Source organism: Hetaerina americana, unplaced genomic scaffold (genome assembly GCF_022747635.1).
Source record: "Hetaerina americana unplaced genomic scaffold, ioHetAmer1.1.p SCAF_4, whole genome shotgun sequence".
Lineage (NCBI taxonomy): Eukaryota > Metazoa > Arthropoda > Insecta > Odonata > Calopterygidae > Hetaerina > Hetaerina americana.
The window spans coordinates 10,412,632-10,438,106 of record NW_027286985.1 but is presented as its reverse complement, the minus strand read 5'-3'; the positions used below and the strand labels follow the sequence as shown (position 1 = coordinate 10,438,106).

Genomic DNA, 25,475 nt, shown 5'->3' with positions numbered 1-25,475 from the left:
TTCTGGTTCGGTTGATGAGGGTAATCAATAGTTTATTTTGCAGTATCTGGACAGATTACGTGGAACTCTTTCTTAAAATTTAAACAGACGCTTGATAATAATTTGTCACGACTAATATCCAACAATTGCATCATTTTCGGATACATACCTAACAGATGTTTGTCTGCAGATCCAACATTTGACTGAAAGTCATGCAATGCACGAAGCTATTTGTAGTAAAACATTATTAATAGGATAACTGAGAGCGTATTTCTCATCAATGTGGTAAATGATAATTTTGGACGGAGGATATCGTTAATAGTTATCATTTTGAGCGAGGGGGAATATGGTATTTAGTTGTGCGATTTGGCATAAGATGGGTTAATTACTAGGGCGATTGCATAGAGACAACCTTACTCGTCATTTCATTGCCTTAAACCAGTCTTAATAATCAAAACCAAATAATAAACTTTAACTAAGAACGATGCACAAACCTGAATGTCTTTTATGTGATAGAAATTACTTCCACAGATGCGCGCCCCTCTCGGATTTCCTCCTAATTCGCGAACTACTTGTCGGCCAATATTTCAAATAGTCCACTCCTTTCCCTTAAAAAAATATTCAAATTCTTCCTGACTTACTCATATGTTTCGAAAAGGGTATAGCTTGATGATAAGTGAATACTCTTTCCCTTCGGACTCAGAGGAAATGAATTCTAGGCAACATGATCGGCGTAAATCTATGACTAATGCTTATCCCATCATTGTTTTCATTAGGTGACGTGGAGATGCACCCAAGAAGCTCTAGGCACCAGTTACGACCCGGATCAAAGCAATCTCTGGACGAAAAAGGTAAGTGGTGGACGAGTTAGCTAGCAGTTGAACAAATAAAATTGCAATCCGTAGCATGAGGTATTGCTAAACTAATATGTAAAGCAGCATCGTATTGCGGCGTGGTCTTAACAGTAGAAATTGAGTCTGTAAGTAAAGTATCAATTGAAAGCCATTAGTAGATATCGCAGTATTTGCGTATTATGCTTGCGGCTTTATTTGTAGCTGCCGACCAATTCTGCTTCGGTTGCTTTGATATATTAGAAGAAATTTACTAAATTGACATTGGAATGCTAATGAGCGCATAGTCTTGAACTTCTAATGCACTTGCGCGAAACATGCCTCCTTGTAACTCTAAGCATTTTCTCCCTCAAATGTTCACTCCAGGGACGTCCCTTCTTGACGTTCAGTCTCCTCGTTACTTAATCCTTAATTTATATATGTATATGTGGATTTATGTGTGTATATATATATATGTATATATATATAAATATTTTATGATATTATATAATATTATATATATATATATATATATATATATATATATATATATATATATATATAAAAATATTTTTCCTTTTCGATGTGCAAATCAGTGCATAATGAATTTGTGCCTGCCTATATATATGTATGTGTACATATGCATGTAATTATAAATTTTATTTCAAATATAGTATGTATGCAAAGATGGGTTAAATGGAAGAAGGTACCATTAGGTCTAAATTTCGCCCAAATAAAGACCTCTATCCATCTACTCGCTTCCCATCCCGCCTCCCTGGCATTCTTCTCTCTATCATGCTCCTCAACGTACTACCACCCCTACTCATACCTACTGTCTGATCTATCCTCTTCTTCTACCTTCTTTGATGTTTCTTCTTTGATCAACCGTGTTCCACATTAATTCGCATCACTCCCCTCCATTCAGCTAATTAACTCCATCCATCACAAATTCATCTCAAAATTCTTCGTCCATCGCTCATTCTCTTATGTTAAGAGCGTTAATTTATTTCAATGTTTTTTCAGAGCCTGCTTTCTGGCACCATCTTGCAAAGTCGCAACTGAAGAACGCGTTGAACAGGGAGCTGATAGAGACTCCCGCGAAGAACACAATTTTATTCCTGGGCGATGGAATGTCCATCCCCACCATCACCGCGGCCAGGATCTACCAGGGGCAGCGGAAGGGAGGCAGCGGCGAGGGCTATTCCCTCTTCTTCGAGAAGTTTCCCTACATCGGGCTCTCCAAGGTATTTGTTTCGTGAATTATGTCAATATAGAATTTGCATGTTGACCTTCTGTTTGAAGCACTCCATTACGCTTCCACTAATGATAGGATATGTATTGCATTGATTTTCCAGAAAGAAAAACGCTAAGCTAAACATTAAAATAGGAGGGCAAAAACTAGAGCAGGTAGAACAGATTACGTATCTCGGAAGTGTTTTGGACCAACACGGTCAAAGTAGTAGGGACGTAAGGAGAAGAATTGCGCTAGGCAAAGAGGAAGGAGTTGACAGGGAGGAAGGAGTTGACAGGGACGTTGAGTAAGGATATTAAGGAAAGACTCGTAAAAACTTTGATATGGAGCGTAGCTATGTACGGCGCGGAAACGTGGTTATTGAAACAGGAGGATAGACGTAGATTGGAGGCTTTTGAAACGTGGGTGTGGAGAAGAATGGAGAAGGTGAAATGGACAGAGAAGAAAACATACGAGGAAGTACTTGGTATGGTGGGCGAAGAGAGGGGTTTTTTGGGAGAAATACTATGGAGGCAGGAAAAGTGGCTGAAGGGGGTATTGACCGGCAGTGGGATGCTGAAGACTAATTGAGGGGAGAATGTTAGGCAAACGAGGAAAGGGAAGGAACAGGATAGGGATGTTGGACGGGATGAAGGGAGGAATGAAGTACTCAGAGATGAAGAGGGGTCTGATGAAGAGTAGGCTGATGGACTTGGTGTTTTGTTAAGAGTCATAAAATATTTATTTGGTAGTTGTGTCCATCCAAAACTTACCTTAACTGGTAGATTACCTAATAATAATAATATTTAGAGAGAAAGCTGTAAAAGGAATATAACAAATAATAGCAACAACGTAATGAAATCAACAACAAATAAACAATTTGATGAATAATTTTAGTTTAAGTTTGAATCCTATAATTTTCATTAGTTAAACTTAATTATGTATTTTAATAAAATACAGTTGATCTATGGATCTTATTTGTTACCGTGTGATTATTTTTCTTTTAGCAATTGCAATAGAATTGATTTCCTACGTCTTTCAAACTCCGTATTAAATTAACTGCGTTTACTAAAAAAATCATTAGCGATTAATTTAAATTCAGGTCTTTCATTGAAAAAATATGTATTAAATTAACTGCGTTTACTAAAAAAATCATTAGCGATTAATTTAAATTCAGGTCTTTCATTGAAAAAATATTTTAATCTTGGTTAGCGTTTCCACTGAGGATCATTAAGTTTCAAATTTCACAACCGAAGCAAGTCGCACAGGTCTTGAAATTAAAATAAATTCAGTTCGCATCTTTTTCTTAAAATATATTCCTCTGTGTGATCTACGTGCCGGTTACTGTTTTTAATGTGATATTGTTCTTTCAGACGTACAGTGTGAGCGACCAAGTCACGGATTCAGCAGCCTCAGGGACGGCCTACCTCTGCGGCGTGAAGACGAACCAAGGGGTTCTGGGACTCTCTGGCGCCGTCTCGAATGGCGACTGCAAGGCGTCGCTCAACGCAAGCACACACGTGCACTCAATCCTCAAGTGGGCACAGGTGAGGGCAGCATGCGGAACAAGTCGATGGGGAAACACACTCCGGTGCTTAGGTTCATTCATTCATGCATCAATATTCATTCATACACTCGATAATCAGGAGTTATAAATGAAAAATAAGCACGGTTTCCGAAAAGATAGATCCTGCGAGACACAACTTGCGCTTTTTGCTCATAGTATTCTTATTTCGGGAGAGAGCAATGTTCCAGTGGACGTTGTTTTCCTAGATATTAAGTATGACAAAGTACCTCATAGTAAACTACTCGCAAAGCTAGAAGCATATGGCATAGATGAAAATATCCGGGGTTGGATTAAAGAGTTTTTGAATGGTCGGGTACCGAGACTAGTGATAGCTGAAGTTGGCTCAAATGCAGTAGAAGTTACTTCCGGTGTTCCCCAGGGAAGTGTCATTGGACCTCTTTAATGCCTACTTTACGTTGACGACACTGACTCTGTAGTCAGCAGTAAGATACGTTTGTTTGTTTGCTGATGATGGAGTGATTTACTGTGATATCCGTAATCCTAAGGACACAGCAGCTTTGCCAGATGACCTTAATGCTATACAACGCTGGCGCGACACTTGGCAAACAGAATCAACCTAAAAAAGTGCGTAGTGATAAATACTTGGAAAAAGAGCAATTCCCACCCGAACGCCTACTGTATTGGGAACATCGAAATGGAATGTGTAGACTCAATTAAATATCTAGGCGTTACCCTCACTCACGACCTCTCATGGGTGAAACACATATAGGGGAATAAGAGGACAAAGTGACAAAAAATTAGGATTTATTAGAAGAGTTCTTGGTAAATGTGATGAAAAGGTCAAAGAGAAATGTTATTTTTCGCTGGTCAGCACTCATTTGGAATATGATGCAAGTGTATGGGATCCTCACTAAGTCGGAGTAATTGCCAAATTGGATCGCGTGCAGCGTAGGTGAGCTAGATTGGTAAAACGCTTGAATGATAAACTTAGTAGCGTATCCAAAATATTCGAGGAGGCTAAGTTGGTATCATTTACGTAGCAAAGATTACATTACAGATTAAATCTTTTGCATAAATTGGAAGGAGGTCTCTTTAGCAGTGATGTTCAAAATGTATTATTATCCACATCGTACTACGATAGGAGAGATCATGTCAATAAAATTAGAGAGATCAAGTATAGAACAGATAAATTTAAGATGTCATTTTTTCCACGAAAGATGATGTATCAGAATTGCATTTTCCGACCGCGGTAGGGATCATATTCTAGTTAACATTAGTCTCGTGTGTAATCGCCCCCTGCCACACACCATAGTGGTGGTTTGGAGGGTACTAAAACAACTAACTAAATTGCTACAATGTAACGAGCGAAATAATTTATAACCAATTTTTGAAACCCTACTTTCATGTTTCAAATTCATATCTCAATAATATAGTCATTGATACTCCGTAGATCCTAATTATAGGAACTAACTTAGTACGTGAACTGTAAATATTTATTTGTTCACTACATACTACGGACAATGTTGGTCGAATTGAAGCCAAAGGTATCCCGGGCGCTGGGGTCGTTCTCTCGGCGCACCGACGATAAGTCCTTCCCCCCTCCCCACCGGGGGCTCCCCTAATGATAATCCCTTCGTATCGGCACCACAGGACGCCGGGATGAGCACGGGGATCGTGACGACGACTCGCGTGACGCACGCGTCCCCCGCCGCGGGCTACGCCCACGTGGCCAGCCGTGACTGGGAGAACGACGCCGACGTAGTGGCCGACAAGCAGGACCCTCACGTGTGCAAGGACATCGCCCATCAGCTCGTGCACGGGGAGACCGGGAGGAGGCTGAACGTGAGTACACAACTATCGCTGGTATCGACTTGCTAAGGGTACGTGGTAGGCAATTGGGCAGAGCGCTGAGAAATTAACCGGAGGGTCCAGGTTCCACTCCGGGTGAAGTCTCTGGGCACCATCAGCTTCACCAAAAGTTGGTGTAATATGTTGATATTTCGGGTACCAGATCTTCCATCCCGAGACACCGCTGGCGGTTTATGGAAAGGAGCTTATCTTGGTGCGTGAATTTCACACACCATTATAGGGGTTAATATTTGGTGAGCTCTACGCTCAGCAGTAGAACTGAGTTAATTACAGGTAATTGTTTGGAAAGGGTTTGGTGCTCAATTAAAAGTCCTCAATCCAAAAGAATTTATGTGTGCGCATTTTACAGACCGCCAGACGACAGAGACGATTCAATCCTAGAATTAGACCAGCAAAACAAAAGTATTTTTTAATCCCAACACGATAATCGCGAAGTTATAGTCGGTAGCGTCGTTGGCATTCCCATCTATTGACTGGAACACATACAGTTTTTAAACTGGCGGTAAAGACAAAGATATATGCGAATCGCTATTGAATTCTTTTGCGTGAACTCATTATATCTACTTGTCACTTAATCGACTACAGACGATAATATTCTTGATTAGTTAGCAACGAGTATTCCCGATAGAGTCTTAACTCTATGAACTATAAGAGTAATTAGTGAACTCCGGGCAGTACATGCTATTTTTTTGCTGCTTAGGGTCCGAAATAAGAAGCCTAAAAGGAAAATTTACTCGTTTAAAGAAGGAGACTACATTGACCTAAACTGCGTGCTACATAATCAATTTGCTGGTTCTAAGAAATATAGTAATCACCGAAATACTGACGATACGTTGAATCACTCTTCTGAGATCAAGCGTTCAGCAGGCAACAAGTTCATTCCCAGGAAATTTATAAAACATAACACGGAACCAAGATGGTACAACGCGGATGTAAGAACGGCAAAGGCTATGTCACGCCCAGATGAAAAATATTAGGGATGAATACTCTAGCGACAAAAGAATTGAGATCATTTATGATTACTAGATATCTAGGGCGAATTCCAAGAATGAATATTGGAAAGCGATTAGCGATTTCAAAAGGAAAAGATTATCGGAAAATTTGAAAGAGAATCCGAAAGCGTTTTGGTCGTACGTCAGAGAGGTTCAGAGAAATGAGTCAACTGTTGATTCGCTAAAAAATGATAAAGACGATGGAGTAAGTAGCAGAATAAATTGACTGTCAAACCAACCTTCCGGATTGAGGTCTACGGAGTAACTTCATGGAATCTACATAGCGTACTGAAATGAGATTGTTGACTTTGTAATTCCACACAATTGATTCAAAATCACGACCCAGGTTTCGACGTTGAACGCCATCATCAGACCATCCTGGTTGATTCTAGCGGTGTTATGACGAGAAGGGAAAAGACTAATGGAGAAGTGTGTAGCACCCGAGTTTACCTGTGACACCAAAGAGGGAATTGTAATGGTCCCACATTACATTAGCAGATTGGACCGCGAGAATAAAATAAGAAAGCATTCAGAGATTGCAGTCGTACAGTGTATTATATTTACAAAATAAATCGCAACCAATCGTAGATTTTTATTTAAAAAAACTAAATTTAAATCTCCGCTGGAACACACCCATTATTGCGTGATGCAGAGATGCATGTACAGGTAAGTGTGTTTATGCATACATTTGTAAATATCACACTAATGTACAAATTTGAACGTTTTTTTGTTTGTTTTTTCTTTTTTCTGGGATAAGTCCTACCAGGACTGCAAAAGTGGGTAAAATATATAATGAGTAATAGATTTAAGATGTCATTTTTCTCACGAACCATAAGGCATCACAACAACATTGTCCGACCGCGGTAGGTCATGTTTGGGTGGAAATTATTAACCCCCTGTCACGCACCTTATCGGTGGCTTGCAGGGTTTGTATATAAATAAAATATATAATATGTATATATATATATATATATATTATATATGTATATATATATATATATATATATATATATATATATATATATATATATATATATATATATATATATACACACATATATAAACCTTAACCATGAAAACAGTAATCAACCCGAAGGTCAGTTATGGTAGGTGATGGTAGAGTTCACCCAGTACTAAGCCCGGCGGAGTGTGAAATTCACACATCAAGGTAGAAGAGCCAGTTCCTTTCTCTGTGCCGGTTATGGTTTCCCAGTAAGATCTAGTAGCCGAAAGATCACATAGCTTGGGTAGAGCTGCAGGTGCCCGGGTTCGATTCCCGGAGCCTTGCCCGGGAATCGAACCCGGGCCCCTCCAGTCAGCTCTACCCCCTGGACTACCGCGACCCATCGTTTTTAAATCTGTATATATACTGTATATATATATATATATATATATATATATATATATATATATATATATATATATATATGTATATATAAATACGTTTGCCAACATTGCAGGTGATAATGGGTGGCGGACGACGCAATTTGCTGCCTAAGGACGCGAGGGACGCGGAGGGTAGGCGCGGTCGGAGGCTGGATGGGAGGAATCTGATCGCGGAGTGGCTGAAGGAGAAGTCGCACCGCGGCCAGAGGAGCGTTTACGTGTGGAACCGGGACCAGCTGAAGGGAGTCGACGCCAAGACCACCGACTACTTGCTGGGTGAGACTGTTTTTTCGCTGCGGGCGAACCAACCCCTTCCCAAGTCCTCCAAAAGATACGAGATCCACGCATGATTAGATCTTACCAGATCCCTTGATACGAATATGTTGACCAAAGTGAGTTCAATGAAAATGTGAGAAAAAATTTGCAAGTGTGACACAAGAAAAATATGACGATTTGAAGATACTCTTGCTTTGAGAGATATCATGGAGTGAGAGAGAGGCCTTCGAATTTTCACCCCGATGGCTATAGCGAAGTAGTTATTCAAAAGAAGTAGGGGTGGACACCTGTGCATGGTGATGCATTTGATACAACTCATTTCCCAAGTGCTGATTGGTTTTAAAAAAATACTTATTTTTAAAATTTCTATTTCTGCAGGTTATTCTGCAAGCCACCGTTAGGGTAAGCGGCACATAGTGTGATATATATATATATATATATATATATATATATATATATATATATATATATATATATATATATATACATATGTAGCGTGAGTCAATACTCGGCACGTAACATAAAAAATTAAGTTTCTCTTAGCTTTTAGTTTGATGTTCATGTGTAAAATTATTCAAATAATGTAGATCATGATAACTACAAGTACATGCACTACGGTATCTAATTGAGATACTTCTCTACGCATCCTAGAGGAGCTGTTAGTAAGATGAAGAGCGTTATGCAACCAACAATTTTTAGTAAATACATGCTTTTGAAGAATACAAGGATAATTTTTTTTCTGTTTTATTTGATTAAAATGTTCATAAGTGATGACATATTTCCATTGGACTGCACTTCAATGTTTGACATATGAAAACTGTAATCAGGCGTATTTAAACTAACCGTACGCTAAGGGATGAGAATACCTGTTGTGACCGCACCATGGAGAGAAAAGTATTTTTCTTTTATCATTCTATGTAGCCTAGTATGTTGCCATTATTTTATCTTGTCGTGGTTATTGTCCTTCTGGTTACTTCCCGGCTCCGTTGGCGGAGGGGGGATTTTCTCGACTGCCAATCCCGAGATCGCGGAATCGATTACACGTAGGTGGGTTTTCCTCCAACTAGGGTATGGATATTTGTAACTGTCCTCAATCTTATGTTTAGGGCTCAGGTGGAAGAAGGGGCTACAAAGTCTCAATCTCGCCCAAATTAAGGCGTTAAATAAATGAATAAACTAATATTTTCTCTCCTTATACGTAAAGTAATACATCTAACTTTGATATCTTAGTGTATGTATTTATAGTTATCAAGATCAACATTATTTGAATCCTTTTACCTTTGACAAAATATTCAGAAAACTCAATTTTTGATGTTGCATGCCTGTTCTGTAATCACCCCCTGCCACGTACCCTAGCGGTGGCTTACAGGGTATCAGTTAATAGAAAAATAGATTAAGTAAGTGTTATTAGTAACGAATGATATTTCCGAACGATTTACGAGTATTTTTAAACGATATTAAAAAAATAAGTTGTCGTATGGCTATAAATGTCGAAAATATATGTCGCATGGACTCTCGATCACGATTCACAATTTTAGCTTCATAAACTGCATCCAATTTTAGGTTTTTTCCTCCGTAGATGTCGTTAAAAAACAACTTTTACCTCATTTACGAATCCCTGAGATTCAACTCGACTTGGGGAGCTTAATTCAAATGGATTTCCTCCTACTTTGGGTAATGGGACACAATGGGCCCTAATGTGTTTTTTTTATTATTTCTATTGTAATTTGAGTTTGCAACGAGAACAGAATTTTGGGAGAACGCAAGTGAGAATACTATTTATCGAAATAATAGGTCGAGTGTTATTTTAGTGTGATATCTATATAAATTATGCTCTATGTAGATGCCTCCGACCCTTTGACAGCAAAACGGAAAAAAATAACTTTTATCAAGTTTCATTGAGCTCCTTGACACTTTTCGTGCACGTTTGTGAATGAATTAGTGGTGAATTCGGGCACACATCCGAATAACTGTTTGCCTAATACTGTCCATTAACACTTTAATTATTACTCGATATATTATGCCAAATGTTAAATTTTGAAAAATTCTGCTTTGGTTCTAATCGACAAGGAAGGGACATGGTATCTGATTTTTGAGACAAAAACAAATGCATTTATTGTTGCGCATTAATTCATCACGGGCGAAGGTTCACAGGGTCAATACTGAGTAGAAGAAATATACTACACCTACCCTACGTTGATTGGGTCCGCCAGCTAAATCTTTTTAACAAGGGAAAATAGATACTCTCTGGTGGATAAATCATGGCCTATTGGACGTTATTTGTTCTTTACTTCATTGTTTATTTTCCTCGGCGGCATTAGAGCACGCCTCTGATTGGCCAGCCCTGTCGTGTCAATCCTTCGAGGTGAAGGACATCATCCGTCAGGATTTTTTAACGATGAAAACCTTGTGACCCATTTTTCTGTGGCGCCCTCATTTAATGTCTCCTACCTTTGTTGACGGACGCAATTAAGTTTACAATGGTCGACATACCACGTGTATCCCTACTTGAGTTGTCCGAAATTTGATGCCGAGCATAAAATGTACTCAAAAACTTTGATGGACACCTCCAGGGTTCGACCTAATTTCTTATATAAAGGGTTTATTCACGAGGGCCAATAAAAAATTGCAACGCAATATCAGCGCAAAAGAATATAAAGTGATGACAATCTTAATGTTATTGCGAGACGCTAATCGACGTTTTCTGTCCACCTCCAGGGTTGTTCGAGTCCAGTCATATGCGGTACCACCTGGAAGCCAACCCGACCACGGAGCCGACAATCTCTGAGATGACTTCGGTGGCCATAAGTATTTTGAGCAAGAACCCTAGAGGTTTCTTCTTGTTTGTTGAAGGTGAGAGTCAAGGTCAATTGCTTCTGTCCTGAGTACATACACAATTAAGTGATACAGAATTACTTGGCTTAATTTCGAGATCGCCTCTCATATACTACCTTGATCAAAAAGTTCCCGGAATAACCACCGTGTGGCGCTCCCATCGTTCCGATTTGAGTTCTGTTTTTTTTGTTAAATTGGTACATCTGTTGTTGATATTCCCTTTAAATCTTAGTGTCATAACTTGACATTTGCAAAAGTTACGTAGCCAAGAGTACATCTATCTCTGTGTGTGTTGGCGATTTTTTACAATTTCAGAAATGGATTTAAATTTGCAACAACGAACTTGTATTAAATTTTGCGTAAAAAACGGATTTAGTGGCGCACGGACGTTGGAAATGTTGGAAAAGTGTTTCGGCAACGATTCTCTAAAAAAAACGGTCGTTTACCAGTGGCACGAGCGGTTCAGAAGTGGTCGTGAGTCAATCGAAGATGATGAACGCAGTGGCAGACCATCGACATCGAAAGTCGGTGAAAAAATTGATAAAGTAAAAGAAATGTTGGTCAATAACCGCAAATTAACCATCAGAGAAATAGCGGAGGACTTGAACATTGCCTATGGATCCGCCCAAGACATTGTGGTTAATGATTTGGGTTTCCGTCGTGTAGCAGCAAAGTTGGTTCCAAAAGACCTCAATTTCATGCAAAAAAGAGACCGTGTTGACGTCGCAAAAGACATGATTTGCGAGGCTGAATCCGATCCCACATTCATCAAAAGGATCATTACTGGAGACGATACGTGGGTTTATGAGTACGACACGCAATCCAGACATCAGGCAAGTGAATGGCGTTCACCAAATGAGCCGAGACCAAAAAAACCACGTCGTTTTCAGTCAAAAAAGAAGGCAATGCTGACGGTTTTCATGGATTACAACGGTGTAGTGCATCATGAATTTTTGCCAGAAGGCCAGACAGTAAACAAAGAGTATTATTTGGGCGTTATGAGACGTTTGCGTGAAGCAATTCGCCGAAAGAGACCAGAAATGTGGGCAGAAAACTCGTGGATTTTGCACCATGATAACGCACCGTCGCACAGTGCTATCATTATTCGTAATTTTTTGACGAAAAATGCAACAAATACCATCCAACAGCCACCGAATTCACCTGATTTGGCTCCCTGTGACTTCTTTCTGTTCAATCGAGTTAAAAAACCATTACGGGGAACGCGTTTTAGCAGCCGAGAGGAAGTAATGGAAAAATCGCAGGAAGCACTGATGGACATACCGAAAACCGACCGTAACTTTTGCAAATGTCAAGTTATGACACTAAGATTTAAAGGGAATATCAACAACAGATGTACCAATTTAACAAAAAAAACAGAACTCAAATCGGAAGGATGGGAGCGCCACACGGTGGTTATTCCGGGAACTTTTTGATCAAGGTAGTATATACACCATCGATATATATATATATAATTATATAATATTTGGACGGCACAATGGAACACAAAATAAACTAGATGACATGTAAAAGGACACTCACATTGTAGATTGTTTGAGCTTTCGGTCTTCTATGATATTCTTCAGGTCAGGTCAGAGTCTGACCTGAAGAAGGCTGAAAGCTCAAAAAATCTACAATGTGAGTGTCCTTTCACATGTTATTTATTTTATATTTTATTTTGTATTCTATTGTGCTGTCCAAATATTATATTCCTCTCTTAACTGCTTCTGTATCACCTATATATATATATATATATATATATATATATATATATATATATATATATATATATATATATATATATATATATATATATATATATATATATGTATGTTTATATATATATAACACAGATGTAGCTTTTTAAACCATAGAAACACAAAGAAAGGACACTCACTTATGTAGTTTTGACGTTTCGGCGGCACGACCGTGGTCATCAGAATGGCGTTCTTGGGGAAGAGCGGAGATGACATGTGCTGGGGAGGGGTGAGGGAAGGAGAGGTAAGGGACCAGTAGGAAATGAGCAAAGGGGTGGGAGGGGATATGTAGGCAGCCAGTGGGCTTGGTTCAGTCCGGGAGCCGAAACAGAGAAGCAGTTATCGAAATTTTGGTCGTGGGAAGCAGTGTGAGTAGGGATGGGATAATTAAGGAAGGTGGAAGATTTGGTTGAAAGCGGTGGTTATTCATGCGGAGGGAAAGGGTGATCGTGCATTCGCCCAGATTAGTTTCAGTCACCAAGAAGGGAGAGGCAGTCATATGTGAGGACTACAGAACAATAAATTTTATTCCGCGCGCAGCTTAAGTGGGTCTCAGGATGATCAATTAAAGAATGGAGAGGAGGGCAATTGAAAGCATAATGGAGATGATAAATTCGTGCTAGGGGAGTAGAGTAACAAGGCGTGCACCATTGCAGTAATGAGGTCACTAATAGAGAGGAACGCAAAATACAATTAAAATGTATTCGTCTGTTTCGTAGATTTCAAAAAGACGTTTCATAGAGTAAATCGGGTAGAATGGATTAATGTGTTACGGATAATGCAGGAGTAGAATAGAGGGATGGGAGATTTATCCGTAACCTGTACATGTTTCAGGTATGAGTGGCTGATGTAGACTCTGGATGGGCAATATTAGGAAGAGGTGTAATGGAGGGGTTTCAATTATCACCGTTGCTATTCAACGTATTTATGGAGGAAATGATTAAAGAGGCATGGAAAGAACTGGAGGTAGGAATGAAAGTCGGCAAGGAATTCGTAAAATCAGTTTGTTTTACTGATGACCAAGCTTTAGTTTGTCAGTTAGCCAAGGGGTTGCAAGCATTGCTGAGTGAATTGGAAGATTAGAGCAATAAGAATGGACTGTGCACACATTTTAACAAAACATAGGTTTTGCAATTTTCCAGAAAGAGGAAAGCTATTTGAATAAAATATAAGTTCATGAGCCAGAGTAGGTGGAACAGTTTATGTCTTTCGGAAGTATTCTGGACGTAAATGGTTGCGTGGTGGAAATATAAGACATTGAATTGCGTTAGGTGTAGAATCTTTCACAAAGAGGAGAGAATTGATGACTGGGACTTTGACTGAGGATGTTGATAAAAGACTCGTTCAAACTTTGATTTGAAGCGTAGTTATGTTCGGCGCAGAATCATGGTCATTGAAGCAGGTTGATAGGCATAGATTCGAGGCTTCTTAAATGTTGCTTTGGAGAAGGATGGAAGAGGTAATTTGGCCAATACCATCACCAATTTCAATGTGATTATGAAAAAATTCTCACTTAACATTTTCAACTATCTATGTCACAATTAAGTGGGCCAAAAAGAATAATTATTTTCTTGCTTAAATTTTCCGTTCTTGCTCCTTGAAATATAAAGAAGTTAATTTAATACTAAACATACACGTAACATCTGGTAAAATTATATTGTTCATATTCTGAGGTGAAGGAAATGTATTAGTTTTTAGCATTTATATTTCAAATAAAATGAGCACTTATATGTTATTTATTCCTTTATGTATAAGGGTGTAGCGGAAATAATATTACTAAACTGTCTAGTGTGTGACAAAATTAGCAAAATCTTCAACGGTGTGTGTATCATTTGATTTAATCATTATTTCTTCTTAGTCTGATGAACAATTTCTTTTCTTGTCTCATCTTACCAAGATATATCGAACATCTCTATTTTTTTATTACGAACCTGAGACCAACAAATATCTAAACCCATTCATGTTCTTAATTCGTTCTTTCCTCGACCTAAGGAGAAGGCAGTATACGCATTTTAATATTTGAGAGAAGGTGGAAGCCTCTAGGAATTGGTAAACCGCCCTCAGACCAGTAATACAGTGCCAATGTTAGTGTCACAGATAATTCAGTGTTATTCTCTGGAACAGGCAGTTCAATCTACTCCTTATTCTCCGTGGAGAAGAGATTGGGAAAAAACTTGTTTTTCTGTAAGGCGGAAAAGATCAAATTTTTCAATTCTGGTATTCTCCATCGCATCAGTTTACAGGTGAAGCAGCTTTATTAAAAAATTAGTGAACTCATATGGGCTGTACACATTTTAGCTCTCGTGAATAAGGATTATTTTTGTTAAAGATATGCTTCTAGATCCTTTTATCATCATCATCATCTGGTTATCTGCCTCAAGGCATTGCCCCATTACTCCATTTTCGTCAGCAGCTGTTTCTGTCCTTTACCGGATCCCTTGTTTCTTTATAACTCTCTCCATCTCTGATGTCATCCAACATTTTCAATATCCTTCTTCCTCTTCTCCTTTCCCCTTCCATCGTTCCCTCAACTGCTCTTCTTAAAATCCTCTCTCCTATTTATATAAGTCCTATCCATCTTCAACACCTCCTCATTCTTCACCCTATGCTCCCATCCTACGTCTTTCCAATCTTATCAAAGTTCACATCCTAAATACCTTAAATCTAACCTTCTCTCTTTTACCGCGCGTTTTCATATCCATGTATCTTACCCTCCACACAAGACACTTCTCTGTTTTCTCCTTCAGATCCTGTTCAAGACTACTTACTGCATAGAAACCTTTTCTTCAGACTGAACGAACACTCCATTTCCCATGGCTATTCTCGTTCTAATTTCGACATGAATCTTGAAGTTTTCTGCTATCATACACCTCAGATATCTGTACTATTGAACTTGCTTAATCCTTATTCCATTTATTGTTACATTCATACACTCTTTATCATTCATTATCATCACTTTTGTCTTTCGAATATTAATTTCCATACCGTACTCTTCCATTCATTTTCCTATTGTCGACAAACTTCTTCGTAACGTCTGCATATCATCCGGAAGTAACACCATATCATCTGCGAATATTATGCTGCTTATCTCCTGACTTCCAATACTTATTCCATTTTCTCCTGATAGGATGCTGCTAATCATTTCCTCTTCATAGTTGTTGAATAATGTGAGAGAGTGCAACCCTTTCTTATTCCTCTATGTACTCATTCTATCCATCCATCCATCTCCTCATATTATTCGGCGAAAATGAAGGTGGAGTAAAAAAAGTCTTTCCGAAGAAGTGAGAGCGGAGGCTTGCCTATCACTTCGTGGGTAGATTAAAAGACAGGGGGCCACTGTTGTGAGGGCATAAGACGTGGATCCTCAGCCCTGGATTCGGGTTTGTGTTTGTGTGCATGTTGCGTATATGGTTCGAAGGAGCGGACGCTTATTGAGGCGATATGTGTATCATCCTCGCAGGGGGTTTGATCGACCACGGGCACCACGGGAGCCGCGCCCAACTGGCCCTGGATGAGACCGTGGAGCTGGCGGAAGCAGTGCGCGTGGCGACGGCCGCCACCTCGGAGAAGGACACCCTCATCCTAGTGACCGCTGACCACTCGCACACCATGTCCATGGCCGGCTATGCGCGGAGAGGAGGACCCATCCTCGGTCAGTCATAAGAACGAACGTAAAATTATGACTAGCGACTATCATTTACCTTTGGGGAGCCCTATTTGCCGCTGTTTGGAGCGAGTTGCACGTACTTTCGCCCTGTTTCAAGTAGTATTTAATGTCATGCTTTCTTTAAAGCTCTACTTAAAGTGAGTACAACGGTATAGCGGGTTAGAAGATGTAACATTTGACGAAAAAATATCATTCTTTAAAATAAATACAGTAATCAACCCGAAGGTCGGTTTGGTAAGTGATGGTGGAGTTCACCCATTGTTTGGCCCGACGGCGTGTGAAATTCGCACATTAGGCTATGCAGTCCGGTTCCTTTCCTTGTGCCGGTTATGGTTTCCGAGGAAGATCTGGCACTCGAAAAATTACGGAGCTCAGGTTAAACTGACGGCACCTAAATATACACGTGCCCTCCGGTCGGATTAGACGAACTTTCTACCCCTGGACCACCACGACTATGTGTGTGTGGGAAGAGGCTATATGGACTGGTTTGCAGCATCTATGAGGAAGGCATCTGGCCGGAAGACTTTGTTAAATCGGTGTTAGTTCCCATTCCGAAAAAACATAAAGGCTACATCATGTGAGGACTACAGGGCAATAAGTTTGATATCCCACGCAGCTAAAGGGCTTGCCAGGATCATCAACAAACTCTCGAGTAAATTGCAGAGAATAGGAACAGATTGGAGAAACAGGAGGCTAATCCGCAACCTGTCTCAGACTGCTCAGGTGCGAGTGGGGAACGGAGAGTTCGGATGAGCAGTATTAGGAAGAGGTGTAAGGCAGGGTTGCCCATTATCACCGTTGCTGTTCAACCTGTATGCAGAGGAAATGATTAAAGAGGCATGGGAAGAACTGGAGGTAGGAATGAAAGTGGGCGGGGAATTCGTAAAATCAGTTAGGTTTGCTGATGACCAAGATTTAGTTTGTCAGTCAGCCAAGGGGTTGCAAGCATTACTGAGTGAATTGGAATTTCAGTGTGACAGATATGGGATGAGAATCAATACAAATAAAAACAGATGGAAATGTTTACGTATCACGGAAATGTTTTGGACCAATATGATCAAAGTTGTACCATGGTCGCATAGAACAGATGCATGGAATGCTAGGACGATGATGAGACAGGAAAGCTAGAAAATGGGATGGGCGGAATAGAGGAAGAAGGTGGGTGAGGTGAGCTAGAGAGACAGCGGGTATAACTGGAGTGGAAGTTACAGAGAGAGTTATAGTGGGGATTAGGGCCGACGCAGTGGAACGGCCGCAGTAGTGCTGAAGAGGGATATATGGAAGAAGGGTGGTAAATATAAAGGAGGTGAGTGAAAGAGTTGTATTGTTTAGAGAGATAACTGACCCGACCATAATCAATACCATTATTTAGTGGTAATTCATTTGTGGGAACTAGCAAGTAGTTATATGGAGGAAGAAGTGAGGATTTTTGACGATCAATTAGAAGAAATATCAGGGTGTGTGCCGGGTAGGAGAATCTTAATAGTGATCAGGGATCGGAACGCATTGGTTTGCGAAGGGTGGAATGGGAGAGTGATTGTATTTATTTATTTATTAAAATCCACACGTGCTGATAGACTGTGTCAGGTGGCACACAAGTCCCTAGTAATCACAAAAGATAATATATAAAATCAGTCAGTAAAACAAAAGTAAGCTTAAAGGAAACTTCCAAACAAAAATCTCTTTCATAAAACAAGGAAATCCCCATCTCATTAATTTTACACCACATATCAATCAAATTGCATAAATTCTTTACATCTTTTCTTAAAAGTATACACTCTGTTAGGAAAGGGCTCGAATAGTTTTGCAGGTAAGGTGTTCCAATCAACAATTGTTTTATTTAGAAAAGATAATTTTTTTATTCGTTCTTTGTGCCCGGCATTTTACCTTAAATTTGTGATCATTTCTGCCTATAAAATTTGGGTTCCCCACCTCTTTCCTAAGATCCGCCCAAGCTTTCTCCCCCTTCAGAATTCGGAACATTCCACAAAGTCTGCTTACTTTCCTCCTAGTTTGTAGAGGTTCCCAGCCCAGCGTTTCTAGCATGTCAGACACACTCTCTATCCTCGTGTGCTTCCCCAGTGCATATCGGGCAGTCTTTCTTTGTACCTTTTCCAGTTTTTGGTAATGTCCTTCTTCATGAGAGTCCCATGCAAGAGATGCGTACTCTAAAATTGTTCTTACCAAGGTCTTACACGCCTTTTCCTTAGTAGCTCTAACGCTCCCTTTGAGGTTTATCATCACCCAATGAAGATTTTTGAAAGCTTTCTTAAAAATGTACTCCACGTTTAGCCCCCACCCTAATAGGATACCACCGTTTAGTAATTAGAAATAATTGCGGAGAGAAAGCAATAGAATTTTGCAGAATATGATGTTTATTAAAAGATAACACCAGGTACATAATCATAGGCGTAAGTATTAATGGAAATTACCGGGAGAAACATTGGAGACACCAGTTATATCATAGTGTGGCGTGAATTTAGAAATACCGTAAATAACTCACTCAGAATTTCCGAGGGCAGTTAAAATTATAATTGAAAATTCATAAGGATTTGTAAATGTAACCCAATATTCAATAAATCCCGGGATTTATTGAACGGATTATTATATTGGGATCGCACGGTATAATTTAAATCGACTACCTTGAAGAGGGATAATCTATCAATAGCGACTATTACATTGAGCCCTTGGTGCTTTTGAAGAACGGGGACGAAATCGCAAAAAAATGACCGCACATGAAGAAGAAAAAAATCACCTTTCATCGAGACAATAATGCACCGTGCCACAAGTCAATGAAAACAATGGCCAAATTGAACGAGTTGGGCTTCAATCTGCTCCCCCCCCCACCCACCATATGTACTCTCTAGATCTAGCCACCAGCGACCACTGGATGTTTGATGATCTCAAAAAGATGCTCCAAGGAAAAAGATTTGGCTCGAATGAGGAAGTCATCGCCGATCAACTGAAGCTTATTTTGAGGGCAAGAGGACAAATCGTTTTACAAGCATGGTATCGAAAAGTTAGGAAAGCGTTGGAATTGATTGTGCTCTAGAAGGTGATTATGTTCATGAATAAAAATGAATTTTGCTAAAAAAATATTTTTTTCTTAGTTAATCCCGGGACTTATTGAACGATGTCTGGGACTTATGGAACGATAGGTTCTATGAGAACCAAAGTGGAATCTTAAAGGTTTAAACGAACTAAAAAGAAAGGAACACCAAGAAAAATACAATAAATATCAAAATCATGAGCATATAATACGGTTGGGAGGGGAGGGAGGCGGATGGAACTTACGGAATGGAACGGCTAAGAGCAGCTTAGGGAGCAAATAGGAATGGTGGAGACTAAGGGAATGAAGAAGCCTTGTGTGATGACGGAAGAGATGCTTAAAGAGGGTGGATGAAAGGAGAAAATGGAAGAGCATAGACACGGAAATGGAGAAAGGAATGTACCAAGATCCCCCCACGCACCCCGCTGCGAACGATTGGATTGGCATTCATAACTCACATCTGTTATTTCCATGTTGCAGAATGGACCTCCAAACAACCCTAGTTTCAGTGATAATATCACTAGATATTCATCCTTTGACATATAAAAGTTGCGAGTCATCAACACGCCATCTAAATTCCATCAATAATAAAGTAACTTTTTGGATTTTTTTCCCGAGATGTTCCGGGTTTTTCCCAATTACATTCCAATTGAGAACCCCGTTAGGAGTCCTGAAGAGACCCCTGGTGATGGAAGTGAAAGGCTGCGCTTTTATTGACTCTATGCTTCTATAGAAAAAAAAACCCTCAGGGACTTCTCTCTACTGATATGAAACGCGAAAGTTTTGCAAGAATGCCTTGATGCTTGAAAATAACAATTTTTAAGATGCACCCGTAAAAGAATAATGTGTTATCAAGAGACAATTTAATCAGTAATGAATGGTAATTTGTTTTCGTATAATCTTTCATAAGATTATAATTGAAACATTTGAAGTTAAAATGTTACCTGGTTTCACGAAATCATCTCTCGATCCTTTCCTCTTACTTGATTAACACCTTGAATCAGGTCATTTCCTCCGCGCTAAATAGATGTTTCCTTGGAATATTTCCCTTCACTTCATCTCTTGTTTCTTTCCATAACCAAGTTCTTCCACGGATACATTGCTCATTTCGCCGTTAGGGAGCTACTATGAACTAGCCTTAAGAGTACATATCTAAACTTTGAAGACGATGAAGCAAAAACAAATTTCCCGAAATACATAATTTTTTCAACCAAACGGGTCGAGTTGGAAAATAATGTGTTTTTTTATGAAGGAGTTTGCGATATGGTCATTTTTAAAATGAAAAATGAAGACGCCCGCATTTGTGACTGTGATCAATAGATTTTTAAACCACATGCCCGAGTGAAAATGAACCCGATCCTGTGGCGGTTTTCATGTTGATTGACTTTTTTATTGTAAAAATACCAGATTATTGCAAAATTTTAAAATTTACTCAATCCCTACAGGTATTGCTGGTCATGCCAAGGATAAACTTCCGTATTCCATACTGTCCTATTCCAATGGACCCGGATATAAGAAACCTACCAGCCATGGGAAACGCTACGACATCACCCATGACAATCATGGTATGTATCCTGGTTTTTTAGAAAATTATTACTATTATAAAATCGTTACTCAGTAACTTACATTAAGGGTTTATTTGGGAAAATTTTGCGCACGATTTATCGGTATTGATTATTTTATTGTGTTCATTATCGGTGTTAATCGCATTGATTATTTTATGAAAATAATATTCAAACTGACACAAAAAATTAAGGAGATGCTGAGGTTTTTAAATCTCACGCTATGTCTCTTTTATCCTGCATCTTGTAAATTCATCCAAGTCCTTAAGACAACGAGAACACTTGAAAAACTTTTTTCCGAGGGGTGAGCCTAAATGGGGTATCTCTTCCATCTAAATCACAGTATGGCGAGGGAAAACTACGCGCTTCTCGATATGCGTGTAGAATTTCTCAGAGGAAAGGTTTCACGCCCGACCGACTGGAGGCCAATGGTTAGACCTAGGGCTTCGTGAATAATTCGCACGCACCGTTCGGAGGAAATATACTGCATTGGGGATCGGGCGGTCGGCGGCGTTGGTATACAGCGGTCGATAACTGGTCGGACTTCCAGCTTTAGGACGGATTAAAATTGCCCCCGCAAGAGTCGAATCGTTATTTTCAATCCCCGATGACCGAATTGAAAAGCGTGGGAAACGGATTGCACCCGTTTTCCATGAATTTTCGCGCCTAATTGCCGCGATGAATCAGTTCGGGGTGAGCGATAGGAGAGTTGGGCATCATAACTCTTTAATTATGCAGTTGAGTCACTGAGGGAAACGGGATGCGCGGCGATGATGAAACCAAACCGACCTGGTTAATCCGGCAGTTAATTAATTCGGTCGCTGGTTGTTCCAACGACCTAACTCGCTCGCTTCCTGCCCGAGGCGGTGCCGTTTGCCCTGCGAAATAGTTGGATATATATTTTTCATTTGTTTTTTCGTCTAAGTGAATCAAATAACTCAATATAACCGTGGGAGGTATAAATAAAATGCCAGTTGAAACTTCTTATAATTTCTAGAAATCAGACGCAATGATGTTCGAGCGTTAAATCAAATGTGTATCTTAATTTGGGTGGAATTTCAAACTTATTTAGAAATTATTTGGTCATCCAATTGATTCGCTTCAAATAAGAATGGGCTATTTTTGTCTATATACAAAGATGCGCGTGGATAACATATGCTATCTATTTGAATTCACTAGAAATTATTGCAGTTACGGCGATCAAAACTTGAATTCATTATTTTAAAAAAATACGAAAGAGGAAATTATTTGAAAAGAAAAAAAGAGGAGTTTAAAAAGTGAAGGAAAATATTTTTCCGTGCTTTCAGTCGCAAAGTGTTTCGTTATTTAAATATATTTTTATTAGTCCCCGAAGCTTTTTTTTGCATGACAACAAGAAACATTATCAGGGTTGTTAGTATTTTTTACCTCGCCAAATCTTCTTAGAGACCTGGTCTAATCAATACATCATCACTCTCATTTTTTGTGCTCTTTCCGATAATGCCAGAACAGCAGTAATTGATTGATATTTTTCAAATATGTTTTGGTAAATAAATTATCATACATAATGAAGTGGAAAAACTATAGGATTAAAACTTGTTCTAAATTAAAATTTTTCTTTAAAATGTTTTTTGCTGCTGATTTCATAATGTGATTGCTATTATTTGTTGTATTGCTTATACAGCCCTCTCTCCAAATATTATTATTATAAGGTGATCTACCGGTTAAGGTAGGTTTCTGGATTGACACAACGAACAAGTAAATATTTTGTGACTCCTAACATTACACAAAATCCAGCATCCTACTCTATATCAGGTCCCTCTTCATCTCTGAGTACTTTCTTCCTCCCTTCATCCCGTTTAACGCCCCTCTTCCTTCCCTTTCCTCGTTTGCCTAACATTCTCCCCTCAATTACAGTCTTCAACATCCCACTGCCGGTCAATACCCCCTTCATCCACTTTTCCTGCCTCCATAGGATTGCTCCCAACAAACCCCTCTCTTCGCCCACCATACCAAGTACTTCCTCGTTTGTTTTCTTCTCTGTCCATTTCACCTTCTCCATTCTTCTCCACACCCACATTTCATAAGCCACCAATCTATGTCCACTCCCCTACTTCAGTGACCGATTTGCCGCGCCGTACATAGCTACGCTCCATATCAAAGTTTTTACGAGTCTTTTCTTAATATCCTTACTCAAAGTCCCTGTCATCAACTCCCTCCTCCTTGTGAAAGCCTCTTTGCCCAGCGCAATTCTTCTCCTTACGTCCCTACTACTTTGACCGTGTTGGTCCAAAACACTTCCCATATACGTAAACATTTCCACCTGCTTAAGTTATTTTAGCTCTATTCTAAAATCCCCACCCGATTCAGCCAGCTATATAGAGGCGTGGACTCGCGAATCCGCGTGCATAGTATATTGCCTTCTCAAACAGATGATTTTTTTAGGACTAAACCTTTTTAAGGTAGGAAATGGCAGGTTAGTCGTTTAGGTATAAGTGATAACATAATATCTGCTCAATGTCCTTGAATCATTTTCTCTCAACTAATTTAAATTATCATTTTTTTGCGCCCGCATTCGCAGTGCTGGACCCCTATGCCCACAATTTATTCGTTGGCTTCCGGATTCGTTCTTATCAGCCTCTACGGTCACCCTTCCTGATCCGTAAAACTGGAAACTTACGTTCCTCTCTTCTGGCCTCATATTATTTCACCTAATCTCATTTTCCCAGAAGTCTGTGGGATTTTCGGCAGCAGTTTTTGCTGTAAAAATCTGACCGTTTAGGATTGCCAGCCAGTCAGGAAATTGATGTCAATAATTTATAAGAACCTGATGAAGGTAATAAAGAAAAAATATTGACAATTTTCCAATACATTGGAAAATGGTTACTATGTTTTCTTTATTATGTTCGAATTCCACCACATCACACGTGAAACTACTCAATTTGAACTTGAAGCTGCTGATACATTCGTGACATTATGTTCAACCTTAATTATGCTTATTGATTAAAAAAATATTAATTGGTCCCATTGAAATATTATTATGTTCTAAGATTGGTAATGTTTTGACACCTGCTAAGATATTTGAAATTTCGAGCCGAAGGCAACCTGCATATATCGTTTCAGGCACGGAATCCTAAGCAAATCCCCTGTATAGAGATGTTAATCAAAGAATGATAAACAAGTATTTTAAGTAAGCCGTTGAAATGAAAAAAAATATCTTTCGAAAAAATGAATGTGAAATAATAATTAGAAGTCTTATGCACAAATTGTTCTTAATAAAATGTGATTGGGAAACCGGGTGTCCGTATAGCTGGGGTCTGTCCCCTTAGCTGCTTCCCTGAAGCGAGCTGGACTTGGAATTGCATGTCAACCCCAATTCATATTCTTCAAAGAAGAATCTAAACTCGTTCTAAAAGGCGACCATTTCAATGAGGCAAACTCTCAAGTTTGATTACGCGCAAGGGTAGAGACATACTTAGGGATTTCTATTTTAGTTTACCTTTTGTTAATACGGGGATTTGTAAACCATTCAGGTTGATGTTGGAATGAGCTTCATTCTCAAAAGGGCAAACACTTTAGTATACCTATTCCTATTCTAAGTAGCAACACCTTCGGAGTTACTACTAAGTATAAAAATCCCTTGGATTTTCATCATTGAAAGGAATTAGCATGAATAACGTACTGGCTTCCCACCGAGAGGGCCCGGATTCGAATCCCGGTGACGACAGATATTTGTCAGTGGTGTCTTGATCCCTACTTGAGGTGCTTTGTGGAGGGCATCTTGAGTGAGTACACCGTCCGTCGGGTGGGACGTTAAGCTGCGGACCCCTTGGCGCCTTTCGTTAAGGCTAATGGCGACGCCGGGTTTCTCTCCACCCTTCCTCCTTTCCTATCCATCCCTGATGGCGAAAATGACCTAAGCTGTCAGTCGCCTCTCATAAAAACTTCTAGGAATTAGCACTGGCAGAGATGGCATTTTAGCGACCATAACACTTGTCTATGGAGAAAACTCATGCCACTGTGACAAGTTGTGTGCCCAGGATTCCTCGGAGCACCCTGTTCGAATTATTATATGGACATGCTTATTAAGGGTTAATTCAAATTTTTTCGGACCCCGAGTCAAATGAATGATATTGGTGATTTGAACTTCTATGAATCGGGCAACATGTGTCAACACATATGTATGGTCTCGGTCGATGGGATTAACTTTCACACAAATCCGAACACTCTTCCCAAACGTTTCTTAATTTCTCGTTGACTACGACGAGAATGGAGAGAAATCACCTCTGTTCTTTCCTCATTTATTCTATCAAGACGTCGATTCTTCACGATCATGATTCTTGTCCCTTCCAGGAAGCACCTCTTACAGATTCCCGTCGACTTGGCCGATGAGCGCCGAGACTCACGGGGGTGACGACGTGTCGGTCCACGCCAAGGGCCCTTGGGCCCACATTTTCAGCGGCCACTACGAGCTGAACTATGTCATGCACGCCATCTGCTACGCCATTGGAATCGGCCCTGCGTCCAACTGGGCCTAA

The 25,475-nt window shown here is 39.7% G+C and overlaps 1 protein-coding gene across 1 annotated transcript; it reads left to right on the top strand.

Annotated features, from left to right (window-relative positions):
• The first annotated feature begins 759 nt into the window (after positions 1 to 759).
• LOC139692065 (membrane-bound alkaline phosphatase-like) lies at positions 760 to 25,475 on the top strand. The gene is made up of 9 exons (XM_071590094.1): positions 760 to 830; positions 1,833 to 2,053; positions 3,414 to 3,587; positions 5,219 to 5,410; positions 7,890 to 8,091; positions 10,810 to 10,944; positions 16,141 to 16,332; positions 20,842 to 20,961; positions 25,291 to 25,475. Exons 1-9 carry the CDS (start codon positions 767 to 769, stop codon positions 25,473 to 25,475), a joined length of 1,485 nt encoding a protein of 494 aa, XP_071446195.1. The 5' UTR covers positions 760 to 766.

What these genes read in the sequence shown, in the direction of transcription:
- LOC139692065 (XM_071590094.1), top strand. Translation starts at nt 767, where the DNA reads ATGCACCCAAGAAGCTCTAGGCACCAGTTACGACCCGGATCAAAGCAA. An exon ending in GCAATCTCTGGACGAAAAAG is followed by an intron (nt 831 to 1,832) that starts GTAAGTGGTGGA and finishes ATGTTTTTTCAG; the next exon opens with AGCCTGCTTTCTGGCACCAT. An exon ending in AGACCGGGAGGAGGCTGAAC is followed by an intron (nt 5,411 to 7,889) that starts GTGAGTACACAA and finishes CCAACATTGCAG; the next exon opens with GTGATAATGGGTGGCGGACG.